General features: G+C 39.8%; 1 protein-coding gene across 2 annotated transcripts in view; it reads left to right on the plus strand.

Moving 5' to 3' along the window:
• Positions 1-18,348, plus strand: part of LOC132819912 (cytokine-dependent hematopoietic cell linker) — a 159,078-nt gene that overhangs the window by 125,628 nt on the left and 15,102 nt on the right. For both annotated transcript variants that reach the window (XM_060831881.1, XM_060831890.1), the window contains exons 11-17: positions 7,460-7,594; positions 7,722-7,746; positions 7,971-7,989; positions 14,361-14,457; positions 15,650-15,678; positions 15,919-16,010; positions 18,045-18,122. In XM_060831881.1, coding sequence (XP_060687864.1) covers positions 7,460-7,594; positions 7,722-7,746; positions 7,971-7,989; positions 14,361-14,457; positions 15,650-15,678; positions 15,919-16,010; positions 18,045-18,122 — 475 coding nt within the window. The remainder of the gene's footprint in view (positions 1-7,459; positions 7,595-7,721; positions 7,747-7,970; positions 7,990-14,360; positions 14,458-15,649; positions 15,679-15,918; positions 16,011-18,044; positions 18,123-18,348) is intronic.

An 18,348-nucleotide genomic window follows, 5' to 3' on the forward strand; every position in this document is an offset into this window, starting at 1 on the left:
GGATGCTGCCTGACCTGCTGTGCTTTTCCAGCAACACATTTTCAGCTCTGATCTCCAGCATCTGCAGTCCTCACTTTCTCCTTGTTAAGGCGCTTGACAGGATAAATGCTGAGAGAATTTTTCCCCTCATGGGAAAGTCTAGGACCACAGAGCATAATGTCAGAATAAAATGGCATCAATTTAAGACTGAAATGAGGAGGACTTTCTTTGCTCAGAGGGTTGTGAGTCTTTGCAATTCCTTGCCACTGAGGGAGCAGAGTCCTTGTGTAGATTTAAGATTCTTGCTCAGTAGGGGAATCAAAGATTGTGGGGAAAAGGGCAGGAAAATGGACATGAGGCATGCCTGATCAGCTATGATCCTATTGAATGGCAGGGCAGACTCTTGGGGCTGAATGGCTTACTCCTGTTCACATTTCATATGACCTTATGGACCTCCAACATCAGTGGAGTGAAAAACTGCATCAGTATTTCAGGTCTGTGATCTTTCATCAGTTTCAATGAGAATTCACAGATCTGAGACATTAATTCCACTTCTCTATCCACAGGAATTCTCTTACTGTGCTGATAATGAAAATGATCTGATCATGGTCATATCGGTGAAGTGTTTATGTCAGCACTCAGGTTTCTGAGTGGAAACCTGCCTTTTGCATCCACCATTCAGAGTGGATTTAAACCAGTGTACCCTGCAAATGCAAGGTCAAAAACCACACTAGATTATAGTCCAAAGGGTTTATTTGAAAACACTAGCTTTCGGAGTGTTGCTCCTTCATTGGGTGTTACCAGTGCTCCAAAAGCAAGTGTTTTCAAATAAACCTGTTGGATTATAAGCTGGTGTCATGTGATTTTTGACTTGTTTCAACCCAGTCCAACACTGACACCTTCACATCGTGACTACTTTAATGCAGTCAGACCTAAATTCACCAATGATAATTTAACTAAAATTCATTAGAACAGCTGGGACCTAATGGCAGGGTGAAGGTTTTAGGATAGCCTATTTCAGGCAGAGCCATGTCGATTCCTACTGGCCTATCAATAATGATGTGAGGAGGTGAAGAAAGGTTTCCTAAGTGAACAATGACGATACTGTGATACTCAAATAGTACCTATTGTTAAATCAACACGGGTACACCAGGTATCACCAACTCGAGCTCACCAACTGAATGTGCATAAGACCTACCTGAAATCTTCAGACAAGGAGCAGTCAGGAAAAATGTGGGAATTATTTTCTAAATTAATTCTTGACATAGTAACTTTTGATGGCAATTGCTTATACAAGTCAGTAGATATCTGCCAGAAATCTGGCCACTTTGCCCTTGATATTGTGATCCCAATTTACAAAAGAGCCAGTATTCCCAGCCTTTACCCCCCGCAGACACAAACACAATCGCATGAAGAAAACTATCATCGCATTGTTTGAGTTCATTAACAGTAAAGAAATTTGGATTGATTCATAATACTGGGAGCTTAGTTTATTAATTTTCAACATATTATTAATTCATAAGAGATTGAAATCTGCTGCTGCTGACTAAGGTGAGCATGGAAGGTAACTACTGAAGTTGACTGTTCATGAAATATTTCTTTCCGCATCCGTGCAATATTAAAGGGAGGTGAAAGGTGTTGGCAGCCAGTGAGAGCCCAAACATCATTTTTAGGGTAGATCCACTTCTTACTGTTACTCAGCTGCTTACATAAGCCTTACCGAAGGTCTGTGCTCTATCCCACCTGCTGTCAGAGAATCAGAGGTTGATAGGTGTGTGTGTGTGTGTGTGTGTGCGCGCGATAGTCCCTCAGAAAAGGGAAGACGGTTGTCAATGACAAAAACCTGCACATGAAGGTTTTTTACAGCTGCTACATGCAGCTACCACATGGTTCTGGCTGACCAGGATCCACTTGCATTTTTACCACCTGTCATTGGCATATCGGAAGAAATTGCAGATTGGTAATTAATGTGTTTGACTGTGCTATAACACACCTTCCACATCCATCAAATATTGAGGTGAGACCTGAACCCAGAACTTCTAGGCCAGAGGTAGGGATGCTACCAGATCAAGACTTCCTTTGCAGCTCTAATGACTAGCGAGGTACTGGCTTCCGCTGATACATTACACACCTGAGAACTAGCATCAGCAAGCCACAGTTGGGTGTGATGGCAGGAGGGGTTTGTAGTGGGCATCACAGAGGGGCAGCCTCTTCCTGATGTCTGCAACCCTCAATCAGACAATGAGAACATTTGAACAAGGGAAACTTTCCCCAATTCACCTCCACAGCCAGGCAGTATGGGTTTGTTTGATGCAGCCCCTGGATAGCAAGAAACCCCTGTCTACCGCTGGGTTAATAGAAACAGTGGTATTCTGATGCTTTTACATGGGCAGTACATGGCCTCAATTGGCAGCGTTCCCACAATGGTTTTTACTTGTGTCCAAACAGGACAATAGCAGGGTCCAGCCCTACCCACGCTCTCTCCCCACTTGATTAAATAACTCCCCTACCACTAAGCATGACAACTCTGCCACATGATCTGCTGAATTTTTCAGAATTCTGTTTTTATTTAAAATTTTCAGCAACCATGTTATTTTACTCCCCTAAAAGATTGATTATTTGACAATTTTTGTTATTTCGGTTACGACGTAACATGTGATTGAAATCCCAACAGCATTACATATAAAAATTGAAAAGTATGAGACATGACTGAGTGCCATGGAATGTTTGCAGAAAGCCTCAGGACCAGGAGTAGGCCATTCAGCCCATCAAGCCCTTGCTCCAACATTCAGTGAGCTTATGCTGATGTAGAGCAATGCCTCTTTCCTGCCTTATCTTCATATCCCTTGATATTATTTGTTTCCAGGAATCTACCAATTTATGTCCTTAACAAACCGAATATTTACATTCTCACAGTACGGAACTTCAAAGGTTCACTATCCTCGAGGTGACGAAATTCCTCCTTTATTCTGTTTTAAACAGCCACCCCTTCATTGTGGGTTGATTTCCCTTAGTTCTGGACTCACTGACCACTGATCCAAATAAAACCGATAGAACTGTTAATGCTGTAAATCAAGACACAAAAACAGAAATTGCTGGAAAATCTCAGCAGATCAGGCAGTATCTGTGGAGAGAAATGAAAGTTAACATTTTGGGTTGAGAGATTCTTTCTCAAAACTTCCTAAAATGTTAACTCTGATTTCTCTCTACAGATACTGCCAGACCTACTGAGCTTTTCCTGCAATTTCCATTTTTTCTATCTCTATCTATCCTGTCACATCCTGTGTTTGTAGAAGTTTGTAAGTTTCAGTGAGATCAATTGTCATTCTTCTAAACTCGAGAGAATAAAGCCCTGGTACTCCTGCAACTTTCATTCTGGAAGTTGTTAACATCTAGTTTCAATCCAATGCATGAGAGAATGGGAAACTGCATATCGGGGAGAGGAGATGATGACATAATTAAGAGGATGTTAATTCATGCTAATGTATGCAAATAGGTCTCTTGCTGCTCCCCTGTGAGAATCTCAACTCACTGCTCAATACTTGGTTGGATTTTGCCCTTGTGTTGGCCAACTCCTCTTTGCTGATCTCTAGCAATTGTCCCAAATTTCACATCAATACCCATATTGTTGAGGGATGTAAAGATTCTGCCTATTGTTTCTATTAACTTAGAGTTTAAATTGGGCCAGCAGTATGATTCTCACTCCAAGAACTGTCGAGATCCTCATAGAAAAATATATAACATTATTCAATCAGAAATTTAGTGCAGAAAATGAATATCCATGCACAATTATAACACAGAAGACTGGATGAAATGTGAAATCTTGAAATCCTCAACCAACGTTGGCCCTTTCTATAAACCTGAGTTCATCCAAAATCAAATGCAGTGAAAGTCTCCTTTACCCATTCTCTGTGCTTCCCTGTACATTGACTCCTCCTCCAGCAGAAGCATGAGTTAAAAGTTTTCATTCATGTCCAAACTCCTCCATGTCTTTGCTTCTCTGTATTTCTGTAACTTTCTCCACGCTTTCAAGAACTATACATTGCTCTATTTCTGGCCTTTGTGCTCCAACAATGAAGAATGTACCTTCGGGCAATCAGTTTTTTTTAGACTAGATTCCCTACAGTATGGAAACAGGCCCTTAGGCCCAACAATGTCCTAAGTTAGGAATTGTCTTCTTCCTTAAACCTGTCCATTTCTTTCTTACCATTTATGATGCTTCTTAAAACCTCTAGACCAAACTTTTGGTCACCTGTCGCTATACCTACTTATGTCCACTGTGTGTTTGTGTAATAGTACATGTTAAGTATGTAGATTATTGTTGTTGAGTAAGATAGAATGAGACATGAAGGCATATCTTTAAAAAAATACCCACGGGCGTGAAGCAAAGCCGGTTATGCATCTTGTAAAATCTAGCAATGACAAAGGGGTTTATGGTCTCTATAGATTAAATGTGAAGAGGAGAAAGTGAGGTCTGCAGATGCTGGAGATCAGAGCTGAAAATGTGTTGCTGGAAAAGCGCAGCAGGTCAGGCAGCATCCAAGGAGCAGGAGATTTGACGTTTCGGGCATAAGCCCTGAAGAAGCTGCGCTTTTCCAGCAACACATTTTCAGATTACATGTGAACCCTAATTTGGATATTCATGAATACTGTTTTACCAGGGCTGTAGAGTTTGCCAATCTCATTCACAGCTAACAATTTTTCCAAACTCAGCAGGCCTGGCAGCATCAGTAGAGAGCAAACAGAGTTAACATTTCAAATCCAGTGACCTTTCTTCAGAACTCTGCACAGATGCCACCAGACCTGTTGAGTTTCTCCAGCAAATTCTGTTTTTGTTTCAGCTCGCCAGCATTTGCAGTTTTTAATTTTAATTTTCAAAATTAGATTGGTTCAAAACTATTTTACCAGGCTCACTTTCAGCTGGAGTGTCCTGAAGGACATTTACATTTTGCAACAACAAAAACACAACAAAGGTTCGATACAAAAGCTTGCATTTTGGCTGTGCATCTGTTAAGCACGTGTTTCCAAAATCTGTGGAGACATTTAGAATGGATCTCCATGGAACTCAGTTAAACTTGGACCATCTCCTGGTTACTGGCAGATGAGTGTCGAAAGTAGTTCAATTGCTCGTTGCTATAGTGTTCCCTGGAGTTTTAATTTATCCATTCATTGTTAGGAAGCTTGGTATTCAACCAGCAAGAGAAACGTTGAAACAATGACTTCTTTCCACGCTTCAAGAAACAAGTGATGCAGTCATTTCTGTGTCCAGTCATTGATGACCAGAATGTTGTTTCAAACATATTTCATGTCCATCAAGTAGACCTTAATGTAAGCCTTTAATAGCATGTGCAGAATGGCTGGACAGTGTAACCTTAATTTCCCACTGAATTTATCTGTTGCTGAATGTCAGTTTGCTATGGAGAATTGACCATCATCCTATCTCCTTGAATCAAGCAATAGTTTTCACCCCATCAATACTGACTTCTTCTAATGGCGATCATTTACTGCATAGGAAACTCTTGCAAAACTAAGAACAAATCCACATCATTTCAGGCATTTTGTTATTGATACTGACCTTTCAGAGCTAGCTGTCATCTTGCCTTGGAATTATGAAACACCTGTTTCAGCATCAGTGAGAATTCAAAAGCAGGCCATTCAGTTATCAGTTTTTAAATATGCTGTTAAGATTAAACAACCAAAAAAAAATGCCAGAGTAGACTTTTTTGTTTCTCCCACCAACATGTATCACCTTCAGGTACACACTTTCATGTATTCTTAAAGATTTGATAATCACAATTTCATTTTACTGAGCAGTGAGACTCACTTCCCATCATGGTCAATGTTAGGCAACAGACAATAGCACATGGCCCTGTACTACGCTGTCTTAAATACAATATGGTGAGTGGCTTCCCACTTCATGGGTTTTTTTCAAACTGAACTACATTGTACAATGGTCATCAATTGAAAATAAGGTTATTTCCTGGACTTTGTTCCTCCACCTAAATTTCAGAATCCTGTGAGTTATGATTTGCAAGCCTCCTGGTATTGCTGGAATGAAAAGTTCTGCTAATGTGCACGTGTAGTTTTTCATAGACAGCAAAATGGATGATACTGTTCATGAGTATTTAGATTGATGGATCATCTTATTGTAAACACAGCAGAAACTAATTCTGAGAATAGCTGACCAGCCTATCACTAACAATACATGTCAATTTCACCAAATCGAAAGTGATTTGATTTGATTTACTTATTACCACGTGTACTTGTAAAATGTATTGGTTACAAATACAGTGAAAAATGTTGCATAATGTCTCCAGCGCCATCTTGAAACACAGAAAATAAACCAAGACATAGAATATAAAGGTAGGAAATAAAGTTAAAGTTCAACTTTCTAGTCCTTCTTGTCAAGTGCTTAGATGGTGCTGAGACCAACACCATCACAAAGCAATAGGCCAGCCTCAAGTCCCTTTGCCGTGCCACCACCATTGGAACTGAGTCACCATTCTTCAGCGCCATGCCTCACTTATTTTAAATTATCATTCTAAATGCTTTGAATGTATTTTGATTGCAACAATCCATTTAATAATGATGATAGGTTTTTGAAAATTGGCCAACTTTAATGCCATTCAGTTGATCTACATTTTTCAGTAGGAAAGCTGTATTAGATTAGATTAGATTCCTTACAGTGTGGAAACAGGCCCTTCGGTCCAACTAGTCCATACCGACCCTCTGAAGAGTAACTCACCCAGACCCATTTCCCTCTGACTAATGCACCTAGCACTATGAGCAATTTAGCATGTCTAATTCACCTGACCTGTACATCTTTGAACTGTGGGACGAAACCGGAGCACCCAGAGGAAACCCACACAGACATGGGGAGAACATGCAAACTCCATACAGACAGTCACCCGAAGGTGGAATAGAACCTGTGATCCTGGTGCTGTGAGGCTGCAGTGCTAACCACTGTACTTTATAATATTTCTGTAACTTGGCCAATAAAATTGGGCAATGAAATAATGGAGATAGTTTGCACATTCAAAACTCCTTTAAAGGTATTTGAAGAGCTGACACCATTCCTCAAACATTAGCTGCACATCTTGGGAGTTATCGTATAAAGTTCCCATCATTACCACTATGGCTTGGGCTGAGTTATGCACTGGGTAAAAGTTACAATCCCAATTTTAGATTTTTAAGGTTGATTTGAAAATATCATCATGAGAAAGAAAGTTTGCAATGGTAGATCACCAATTTTGAAGCAACATCATGTGAGAAAGAATATTACATTTGGATTTCTATAAACATGTTCTAGAGGTACTGGAAACAAAAGTAGACTATGATTTCAGGAAGGTTGAATGTTTATTCAAGCATAACATTTGTTTTCATTGTTATATTAAATTTATAAATTACCAGTTGCAAGTTACAATGAAATAGTTGTCACGGTTTGTAATTTTTTTCAATAAATTATTTTGTGCAATTCTAGACCTCCTAAGAGTATCCCCAAAGAATTCAAAGAACTTCCTCCAGAACCAAGTCACGCACACAGTTTCTTGAGATCTGACAACATTCTGCACTCTATAAACGAGCCATCAATAACACAGCCTGAAAACGACATTGGGTGAGTTAATTCCAATAAACTACTAAGATAGCTAGCTGGTTTGTGATTTGAAGAAAAATGCTACAGCAGCAGTTTAGCAAATACAATTGTCCAATGTTAACTGATAATTTACTTTATTTTCTTTCAGGTTACCAAAGGGCAAGAAAAATGAGGTTTATGTTATTTATGTATCCATTCTTATTTTCTCACAATGTTTCAAACATTGTCAGTAAAACATCACTGTTTATTTTGGTCAGTTTCTGAATGGTACTTATTGAAAACACTTGTAGACCATTTCTTTTAATATTAGCTCATAAACAAAAGCAATAGTTTTGAGTTTTATGTAAATGAATGCTTTCACTCCAATATTATTTTGTTTTGTTTTCTTCTCCAACAGGTAATCACACAAAAAAATGGTAGGTACATTACAAAGGAAAGTAACACTTGAATGTTAGAAAGTGAATACAATGCATTTGCCAATATTTTGTTTTCTAAGATATCACAAAGATATTCATTATACAGTAATATAAAGATCTGCACAACATCATTACTAAAGATAAGAGGTTTAAAATTATATTTTATGGTTTGTGTTGAAGAAGTGAAATTAAATTGTTTGAACTGATGCACAAAGGATATTTCACAAAGGTTTCAATTTAATTCTAAGTTACTTCCAAAACACAAGCTGATGAATACATGCCTGAGAAACAGGTCGGAGCAAATTACTGCAGACATTGGATTCTGTACTGGAAACAAAAAATACTGGAGATCACAGTGTGTCAGGCAGCCTCCATGGAGAGACAGCAAGCTAACATTTCGAGTCTAGATGACTAGTGGTTTGATTCTATAATCCAATCTTGTGGGGAAATCATAAGAACCCAGTATATGATTTTCTGGATTTTTTTTAAACAAATGGGAGTGTTAGATAACAGAATTGATAGAGCATAAGAACAAAAAAAAAATCAGGAATAGAAGTAGACCAAACAAACACAGAAAATGTTGGAAGACATAGCTAGTCTGACAGCATCTATGGAGAGAAATAAAGTTAAAGTTTCTTCAGAAATAAATGAGGGAACCAAATGGAATATTTCCACATTTGCTGGTCACACATAGTTAACTGGGAGTGTGAGTAATGAGGAGGATTCAAGAGACTTCAGGGTAATTTAGACAAGTTGAGCGTGTGTGTAATTGCAAGGCAGATGCAGTATAACATTGACATGTGTGAAGTTGACCACTTTTGTACGGAAAAGCTGAATGACAGTGTTATTTAAATAGTGATGGATTGGAAAATATTCATGTACAAAAGGACAAAGATGTCTGAGTAGTGTGAATAGTTTGAGACTCCTTACCTAAAAAAAAGGATAATTTTTCCATGGAATGTAGCAAATATTTCCCTGACGCATACCTGGGGTGACAGTGTTCAACAGACTATAAGCAGGGAAGATTTTTCCCCTGGACAGATAGTCCAGAATAAGCAGTCAGAGTCTCATGATACAGGGGAGACCATTTATGACAGAGGCAATGGGACATTTCTTCACACTGAAGGTGGTGAACCTATGGAATTCTCTCCCACAATAGGCTGTGGAGGTAAAGTCTAAGAATGAAATAGGTAGATATGTAAAAGCTCAATATTTCAGGAGGCATGGGGAGAGAGCACACATATGGCATTGAGATAGAGGATCATGGGGAGAGAGCACACATATGGCATTGAGATAGAGGATCATGGGGAGAAAGAGCACACGTATGGCATTGAGATAGAGGATCATGGGGAGAGAGCACACGTATGGCATTGAGATAGAGGATGATGGGGAGAGAGCACATGTATGGCATTGAGATAGAGGATCATGGGGAGAGAGCACATGTATGACACTGAAATAGAGGATCATGGGGAGAGAGCACATGTATGGCATTGAGATAGAGGATCATGGGGAGAGAGCACATGTATGACATTGAGATAGAGGATCATGGGGAGAGAGCACATGTATGACACTGAGATAGAGGATCATGGGGAGAGAGCACATGTATGACACTGAGATAGAGGATCATGGGGAGAGCGCGCATTGTGGCATTGAGATAGAGGATCGTGGGGAGAGAGCACATGTATGACATTGAGATAGAGGATCATGGGGAGAGAGCACATGTATGACACTGAGATAGGGGATCATGGGGAGAGAGCACATGTATGGCATTGAGATAGAGGATCATGGTCATGTTGAATGGTGGAATGGCTTAATGAGCCAAATGGTCTAATCCTGCACCTATATTCAATGTTTCTGTGTTCTTCAAATCTTATCACAAGTTCACACCAGACTTCCTAGCAACTGTTAAACTATACTATTGCAATGTAGTATATGATAGTGAAGCAATGGAGCAGGTGGCTCTGAACTTTCCAGGGTCCAAACTCATAGGAGAACATTTATTCATGAGGCCTGAGGTCATTCTGCCATCACAACCAACCTGAGAGATTCATCGCTGTATTCATCAATCCCTCCCCACGTTCTCCAGTTTCCAAGTAAGTGCAGCTTCTTCACGTTTGTTCAGCCTGGTCAGACACTGCATACCTCAGCAGTAGGTTGGACTTGAGTGCAGATGATTTGATCCAAAGGTAGGGACACCACTGCTGAGCCACATGATCCCTGTTCTTTACATTATTTACTGAAACATTGAGCTCAAATCAGTTCCCTTAAGACTGACTGCATTGTCAAACTGACCATCTCTTCCCAAAGTCTGTTTTCCATGGATTCAAACATTATGTGCATTTCACGGTACTCCCTGAGGTGGTCATTCAAAATGGTGAGGGACAAACAGTGGGACATTTGGAAAAGTGTTGTCAGCAGCTGAAACAACAAAAGCAGCATTAGTAACAATATTCCGAAGCTCATGACATTGATAGAGCAACTAGTCAGTGGAATATGCATCAGGTTGAAGACTGGTGGGTGCTCATTGAGAAGACGTCACTTCCAATTGAGCAGACGCCAGTATTTTCATCTGTTTTATGAGATGATCTGAATGTGAGAGATAGACAGCTGAATGGCAAAGTCTTGCTACAGAAGAAGGCTCACCATTCGATTGCAATAGTTGGATAACAAAATCTGAAGATTTTTACACTGCCTTTTTGAGGATGAAGAGATGAGTGAGTCATCAGAAAGACTGCAGAGTACAGATTCACTCTTTCACAAGGACTGTATAAAGCTAACAAAAAATCTTGTCAGAGATTCTTGTTTACACTGGAGGAATAAGTCAGGCGTACTGGGACTGCATCTGGAACCACTGCAAAATATTCCAGACAGAATGATGAAATAAGCAGGCCTTTAGGATTACATCTGACAATGTGACTAGATCACTGGGCAAAGGCAAATAACTTCCTGTGTTTTCATACAATAACAGAACATCATTCTCCTGGTTACGTGCCACTACAAACTGTTCATGCCTTTGCAAAGTTTCCTGCTCCCTGTACTCTTGGGCAGGTTCAACAGATGTACCCTGCATACTGAGAAGTTAAAGATCAATGTGACCACACCTTAAAGCAGAAAGTACTGGAACTTCCTTTATTTCGTTGGTATATTGGGCTTCCTCATTAGCACTGCCTGCCGTATAAAGGTGAGGAATTCTGTTCTCTCTGATCTGGAAGGGTATCACAGGAATCTTCATAAATCAAAAACTGAAGAGTCGAATACCATCAGATCTACTTTTGGTTTACCCTTCCCCCATTCCCGCCGGGTGCATCAGCTGGTTAGGAATCGCTGAATGAGAAAGAAGCTCACCCTCATCTCATCCAATTGAAGAGGGTTCATAAGGCTGATCAAATTATTGATCAAAAATATGTCATCCAATCTTCATGGCATGGAACTTCAGTGGGCAGAGAAAGCCAAGGGAAACCTTCACAAAATATTGCCTAATCTTTTTTTAGATGGAAGCTCATGTTCCTAGAAAGACCGAGGTAAAGCCTCCCAAAATAGGACTGAATCATTGTCTGGGCACAGCAATTCCTCACAGAATGAAATGAAGTCATCATCTCAATTTGGGATCTCTCCAACCTGGGCTGAAAGGTCAAGCAGCTACTTTCTATGCTACAAGCTAATACTGTCACTAGCCCAGTTAGATACTTCTCCTGAGCCTGAGGCTGTTAGCTCCTTATTCTTAAATGAGTTTCATCCATTCATGAAGCATTGCTATACTTTTTTCTTTATCTGTATACTGGAGATTAATAAATACAAGTCTTTAATGTAGTTGTTCTGTTCTTTACATGATTCTCTTGGTCTGATGTCTTCTCTCAGTCTCAGCTACTGATGTCAGTCACATCAACAACTACATCTTTGTTTGCATATTTCATTCTACTACAACCTCTGAAGAAGACTTAGATGGACACATGCTTGACAACTCAAAAATAATTTGCTCATAATAAAATGATAAACAGGTTCCTTAGTAACTTCATCATTATATATTGGTTTTGTTTCAAAATGAGCTTTCACTGGAAGGATTTGGTCTCCCAGAAATGGTCCACACTGATGGTGGTTGAAGGTATACAGTGTGGAGCCAATTTAAACTGACAGGGATCACAGTAACAACCACTTCTGAATAGATTGAGAAAAGAATGAAAGCTCTTGACTTTCAATACAACTAACTAATAATCCTGGTCGACCTGATCCTTTCGGGTTGTAGGGCAAATATTTTGTAGAGAATGTTGGCTTCACTTAGCCAAGAAGTATGTAAATTCCATGTCACCTGCTTTCTCCCTCACTTGCTGAACTTTCCTGGAGGTGGTCTATTTATTATACTTTTAAAATAAAACTTCACTTTTCAAACCTCCTGACAGGGGTCTGATTTGCCACAATGAAGGCATCATGTGCCTTCTGTTTGTCAATATTGTTGCCTCTAATGCCAGCACTTCAAACTGGCAGTTCCCACCTTTTCCTCAGTTTGGCAGCTTTCTTTGGGCCTAACTCACTGACAAACACAGACGAGGTCCTCCACTTTGTGTAGCGTCACCACCTGGCATGATGCTGTGTGTTCAGCCTGTCTCATAACGCTTATTTAAATACCAGCCAATGCCTTGACTGCAATAATCTCACAAGATGGCGAAGGTGGAAGGGCAGGAAGTGTTCGGGTTCCTGGGCCTGTCTGCTCCATCTCACATGACCAACCTATATTCTTTTTTAATTTTATTTTCTTCATTTAACTTTCTAAACAAGTTCATCTTTTCCTCCTTCTGTGGCTGTGTTGGTGGAGAGAGGTTGTGTGGAGCTGTTGAGTAGTGGATCCAGTCCATTCCTCATGGTCATGGTAGTCACGAATTGAGCAATGGTTCCAGCATCAATGCTCCGTGTTTTGGTGGTATCTGCAACAGCGACAGATTGAATGATCCCTCGGTCCTCAGGAGTTACCCTGGACAGTGTCTAGGTCCTCAGGAGTTGGGACAGTCTCCTGGTCTGTGGCAGTGGCTGGAGTATGGGTGGTGATGAGGCACCTTTGGCAGAAATAATGTCCTGGATCCAGTCAGTAGTGCTGGGGCTGCCTAGTGCTTCCTCCTGGGTGTTGCAGCCTCAGGGACGGGTTGGCAACTGCAGCATGTGGTGGCATCTGCAGCCACTTCGGAAATCACGTATTGAACAAACCTAGATTGCTGTTAAATCTATAACCAGTTAGAATGGGGATGCAGGTTTCGATTCATAAACATGTAAATCCTAGAAGTTCTTTCAAGTGACATTCCAATGCATTGTCTTGAGCTGAGATGTCACTTTTTATTTATAAAACCTTAAGTTATCTGACGAATGTGGCTTGAAAGAAGCTCCGGGATTTATATATTAATGAATTGAAACCTGCAATCCATTCTAAGTGATTAAAGACTTAACAGCAGTCTAGGTTTGTTCAATACATCGCATCAGTTGTGTGACGCTTTGATCTTTTACAGTAAATTCTGTGTCCTATGATCCTGCCCCATTCTCTACCTGACGAAGGAGCAGTGTCCAAAAGCCAGTACTTCCAAATAAGCCTGTTGGACTATAATTTGGTGTTGAGTGCTTTTTAACATAAATGTTCATAAGTTCTTCCTCATTTACCATACGTCATTGAAGGTCAATGTTTTTTTTAATTTGCATTTGCTTTTTAGTTTCGAAACAGAGAAAGTGTTGTAAATTGCTCCATCTAGTGGACTCCCAGAGAATTGAAAAGTATAGCAACTTTGCAGTGAATTACAAAGTATCTTGAATGAAGATGTGTTAGGCTCTACTGCAAAACCCTCCTAGTCACTGTCTGTCGCTACCTTTGTCAATACGCACACGTTAATTATGCAACTGGTAGTTATGGAAGACAAGGGCAATTGCACAGGGATAAAATTTGTCCACAAGTTGTAAAGAGGTAGACTGGGGAACAAATGTTTTGGTAAGATTTTACAGATTGTTATCACAGAAAATGGTTAGATTCTGTCCAATGGCAAAATAAGGTGCCGAATAAAGGCAAGAAGAAAGCAGAATTTAAAAATAATCGTTATTGTCAACGCACAGTTTAATGGCAGTAATTGACTACAAAGCAAGATGGACATTTAACAGAAGGAACCTTCTAGCTGCTCATTTCCTAAGTGAAAAATTGTACTCGGATCAGGAGGAAACAGATGAATTTGAAAATCAATCTTTTTTTAAAAAGTTTATAAATTGCTCCTTTACTTCACACAACATGCAAAACAGGTTGGAAGAATACCAATAAAACACTAAATACAGAAGTGTATAAACAAATTGAGAATGTTATATTCACAATTCCTAAGATGTCTATTACTTTAAAACTACTTCTCCAGGTACTGCGTTCCGAAGGTCACGCGACATTCTTCTACCAGTGAGAAAGCAAGAATCGATACCATTTAGACCCATTTCCAAAAGCCTGCCACCAGAAAGGTACATCTGAATCTTTAGTCATGAGCCTGTCTTGTCTTTAAGTTGTTTTCCAGTGTAGGGTAGATATTGATATGTCTTGCCTTTGTTTCTCTGCTGTAAAACAGATGTCAAGCGTATCATTTTCAATTTTAAAGTAAAGCATGGTGGAATCTAGACATATGAAGCAAACACAGATAATGCTAGAGAAACTCGACAGGTTTGCAGAGAGAACAGAGTTCATGTTTCAAGTCCAATATGACTCCTCTTCAAAACTGAACTCGTTCTAAACTGAACTACAAAAACAGAGATTTGATTCAATTTCACATGAAGTATGAGGCAGGCTATGTGTCTGCTGTCATTGTCCTTCTATGTAGAGCTTATCGTGGGTTTGGAAGGTAAGTACTGCCTAAGGATCTTTGGTGAATTTCTGTAGTGCATCTTGTAGCTTCTTAAGTGTTGTTGGTGCTGCATCCACCCAGGCAAATGGGGAGTATGCCATCACACTTCTGACTTGTGCCTTGTAGATAATGCATAGTCCTTGGGGAGTCAGGATTTATGTTACTTGCCGCAATATTACAAGCCTGTGACCTGCCCTTGTGCATTGTGTTTACATGGTGAGTCCAATTGAGTTTCCAGTCAGTGGTAACCCCAAGGTGTTGGTCATGCGGGATTCAATGATGGTAACACTGTTGAAATGTCAAAGGGTGGTGATTAGATTGCCTCTTTTTAGAGATGGTCATTGCCTGGCATTTATGAAGATCAAATGTTACTTGGCACTTGTCCACCCAACCCTGGATATTGTCCAGATCTTGTTGCATTTCAACATGGATTGCTTTAGCATCTGATGTGTTGTAAATTGTGCAATAGTGAACATTGAATAATCCTCTCATGTCAGGAGTCAATCTAGTGAACTGCACTTAGTCAGACACGGGAAATCTTTCCTCAGATTTGCACAGCAAAGCTCTATACAGAATCTGGAAGTTGTCTTACTTGTAAAAATTCTGCCAATAGCTTAATAGTGATTTTAGTAGCAAATTATGGCGTTGGCAATTTCAATTCATTTCTGATCCTTATTACAGAAATATCTACCACATAATTAAAGATAGTGCTGGATTTGTAGCAAACTTTCATAATAAGGCTCATAATTAATACTAATGATATAAAAGATCTCTCACTTTTTCCTTGTTCCTAACACATGTTTCTTCTGTTCTAGCTCCCTACATCAAACATCACAGGTACCAGGTACTTATCTGCATTTGTCAGTGATTAAATATTGACTGTTTATTGAATCCAATGTAGGTTTCAGAAATTGCATTCAGTCTCAAGCCATATGGAACACATTTTGTATGGTTCTCTTTCTGATTATCAAGTAAAGATTAGACACAAGTCCATTTTAAAAATATGAGAATTCGTTTTTAATTATATTAGATATAAATTAAAATTAAACTCATATTTGTTACAAAAACTTTTACTTTTCTTCAGAAATGATATTCCAAGATCCGTTCACAAGACCAAAACCTCAGGCTAGTCCTGATCTACAAAAACCCAAACAATTATCCAGTCCTGCTGCAAAGGTAGAGTAAAATATTTAAATTGATTTAGATTCAAATTTAGCAATAATTGGGAGTTGTTTATTTTTGTAACTGCATGATTTATATTCCTACACCAGCTATTCCAATATGTTTGCACAGAGGTAATACTACAGTCCAAATTTAAGAATTAAATCTATTTGTAAATGAAATTAATTGTTAGGAAGACAAGATGGGACACACTGAGGAGCAGGATCAAATGTCCTTCCCCTGGTGCACTTGGGAGTGGGGAGGCATTTAATCAGGTTGCACCCCACCACCTTCCTCTCTCCAGCTCGATTAGGTCCGTAGTCAGTAGACCTTCTAGCCCTGTCACCATTGAGGCCCTTAACTGACCAGTTAATGACTACACAGAGGGCCTCAGTATTGCTCTGTTGGCAGGGCCTCAGCATGTGATACAGTTGACAAATAAACCCTGGCATGCAGGCTTCCTGAGGCTGAGGTCCCCACTCAAAGCACTCTGTGTGATTGGAGTTGGTGGGGCAGTCAGAGACAGACCCGTTCCCTTGTTGCTGCCTCGCATAAACCCAGACCGTCCCACAAACATCCTTCTGTCATTAGTCCGATGTGGCCTGGGCCTCGAGTGGTTGTTGTTCTGCCAGAACCACCTGCTTTGCAGCATCACCATTCAAAGGATTTGCTGAACTTTAATGCATCAGAAACTCCCTGAGGGTTGGTCCTCAACTCCCAGGATCCTGATCCTAGCCTGAAATACTTGAGCAACACTTATTACTGGCAGGCTTTTCTGGAAAGATACAAAGTGGGTGCCTTGCTGACTGGCATTACTGGATCAAGAGCTTTCCTACATCTGATCCTGATGGGTGAGGCTGCTTGGCAAGAGCATGATTTCGTCAGACCGCCTCTGCAGTGTGTACACAGAAATGTTTTCTTTCAATAAAAGACAAGCAATGGTTCCTTCAATGTTGGGAGAGTAAATACAGTATATGTTTGGTGATGACATATACAGAGTAAGAGAGCTTCATCTATCTGTGCTATTCCAGCAAAACAGAAGTGCAGAAACAGTAACTCAACTCTTTGTTCATAGCATCCCAGTAACAGTCACTGTAAAATGTCCCCCTGTTACATTGTGTGTGTGATCATAGGACAAGCAGAGTGGTGAACTTCAATCTTCCCAGGGAAATGCCACTCCAGTAATTCTTATGAAGATTCAGAAATCAAGAATGACTACTGGAATGAAACATTCAGGTCTGAGGTTCCACTGCAACCAAACCCAAACTCACATTGTGGTGTTCAAGAAAGTAGAGGAAATAATCAATTTATAACTAACTTATCTAGTTAGTCACATCAGCAGTGGAATAAATCATTCAAAAAGAGAACAGTCAGACATGAGGACACTATCAGCATGACTCAGTGTATTCAGACTTGCACAGCATGTAACCTACTCAAGGATGGTATGTGACCTCACAGTGCCAGGGACTCGGGTTCAATTCCAGTCCAGGTGACTGTGAAATTTGCTTGTTCACCCTGTGTCTGCATGAGTTTTTTCAAGATGCACTGGTTTCCTCTCATGGTCCAAAGATGTGCAGATTAGGTGGATTGGTTATGCTACATTGCCCCATAGTGTTCATGATAGGTGGAGTAACCATAGTTAATATGAAATTATAGGGTCTGGATGGGATGTTCTTCTGGGTGGACTTGATGGGCCAAATAGCCTTTTTCCACACTTTAGGAATTGAATGGACTGCTTAATGCCAGTGTCAGACAGTGGTAGTGTCCCTACCTGTGAACCAGGTGGCCTGGATTCATAATCCCACCTACTCCAAAGGTATCTCTGAACAGGTTGATGTGGAAAATTTGGTTGGTAATAAAGTACATGCTGGGATGAACTGCAGGTGAATTTGACCTCAAATTTTCCTCTTTATATTGTATTAGAAAGCTTTTTCAACTGGAACAGATACAAGCAGCTTGATAATATTCTTCTTTGTTCTCAATCATTTGAAATGTTATACCTTGTTGCTTAATGGATTGCTCATCATTTACATTCTGAACATGTTGCAGGATTTAGAAGGACAGATATGGTACTTTGGTGCTTGTGATCGTTATAAAATAGAGGAGGCTTTAAGATTACACAATAAGGTAATCAATTCTCATTTACAAGGTAATTCCAATGAAATTATTTTGCTACAGGCATTTGATATGTTACATTCTTACTGAAATCAAATATTTTTCCAATCTAAAGAAATTTTCAGAAGCTATCAAAGTTCTCACATGCTTACCCAATGGAATTTTCTGTTTACATTTTTCTAGAAAGTTGTTTCGTTCGGAAAATTATTTCTAGATACTAATATTCAAGAAGAGTTTG

The sequence above is a fragment of the Hemiscyllium ocellatum genome, chromosome 1, assembly GCF_020745735.1.
Source record: "Hemiscyllium ocellatum isolate sHemOce1 chromosome 1, sHemOce1.pat.X.cur, whole genome shotgun sequence".
Classification (NCBI taxonomy): Eukaryota; Metazoa; Chordata; class Chondrichthyes; order Orectolobiformes; family Hemiscylliidae; genus Hemiscyllium; species Hemiscyllium ocellatum.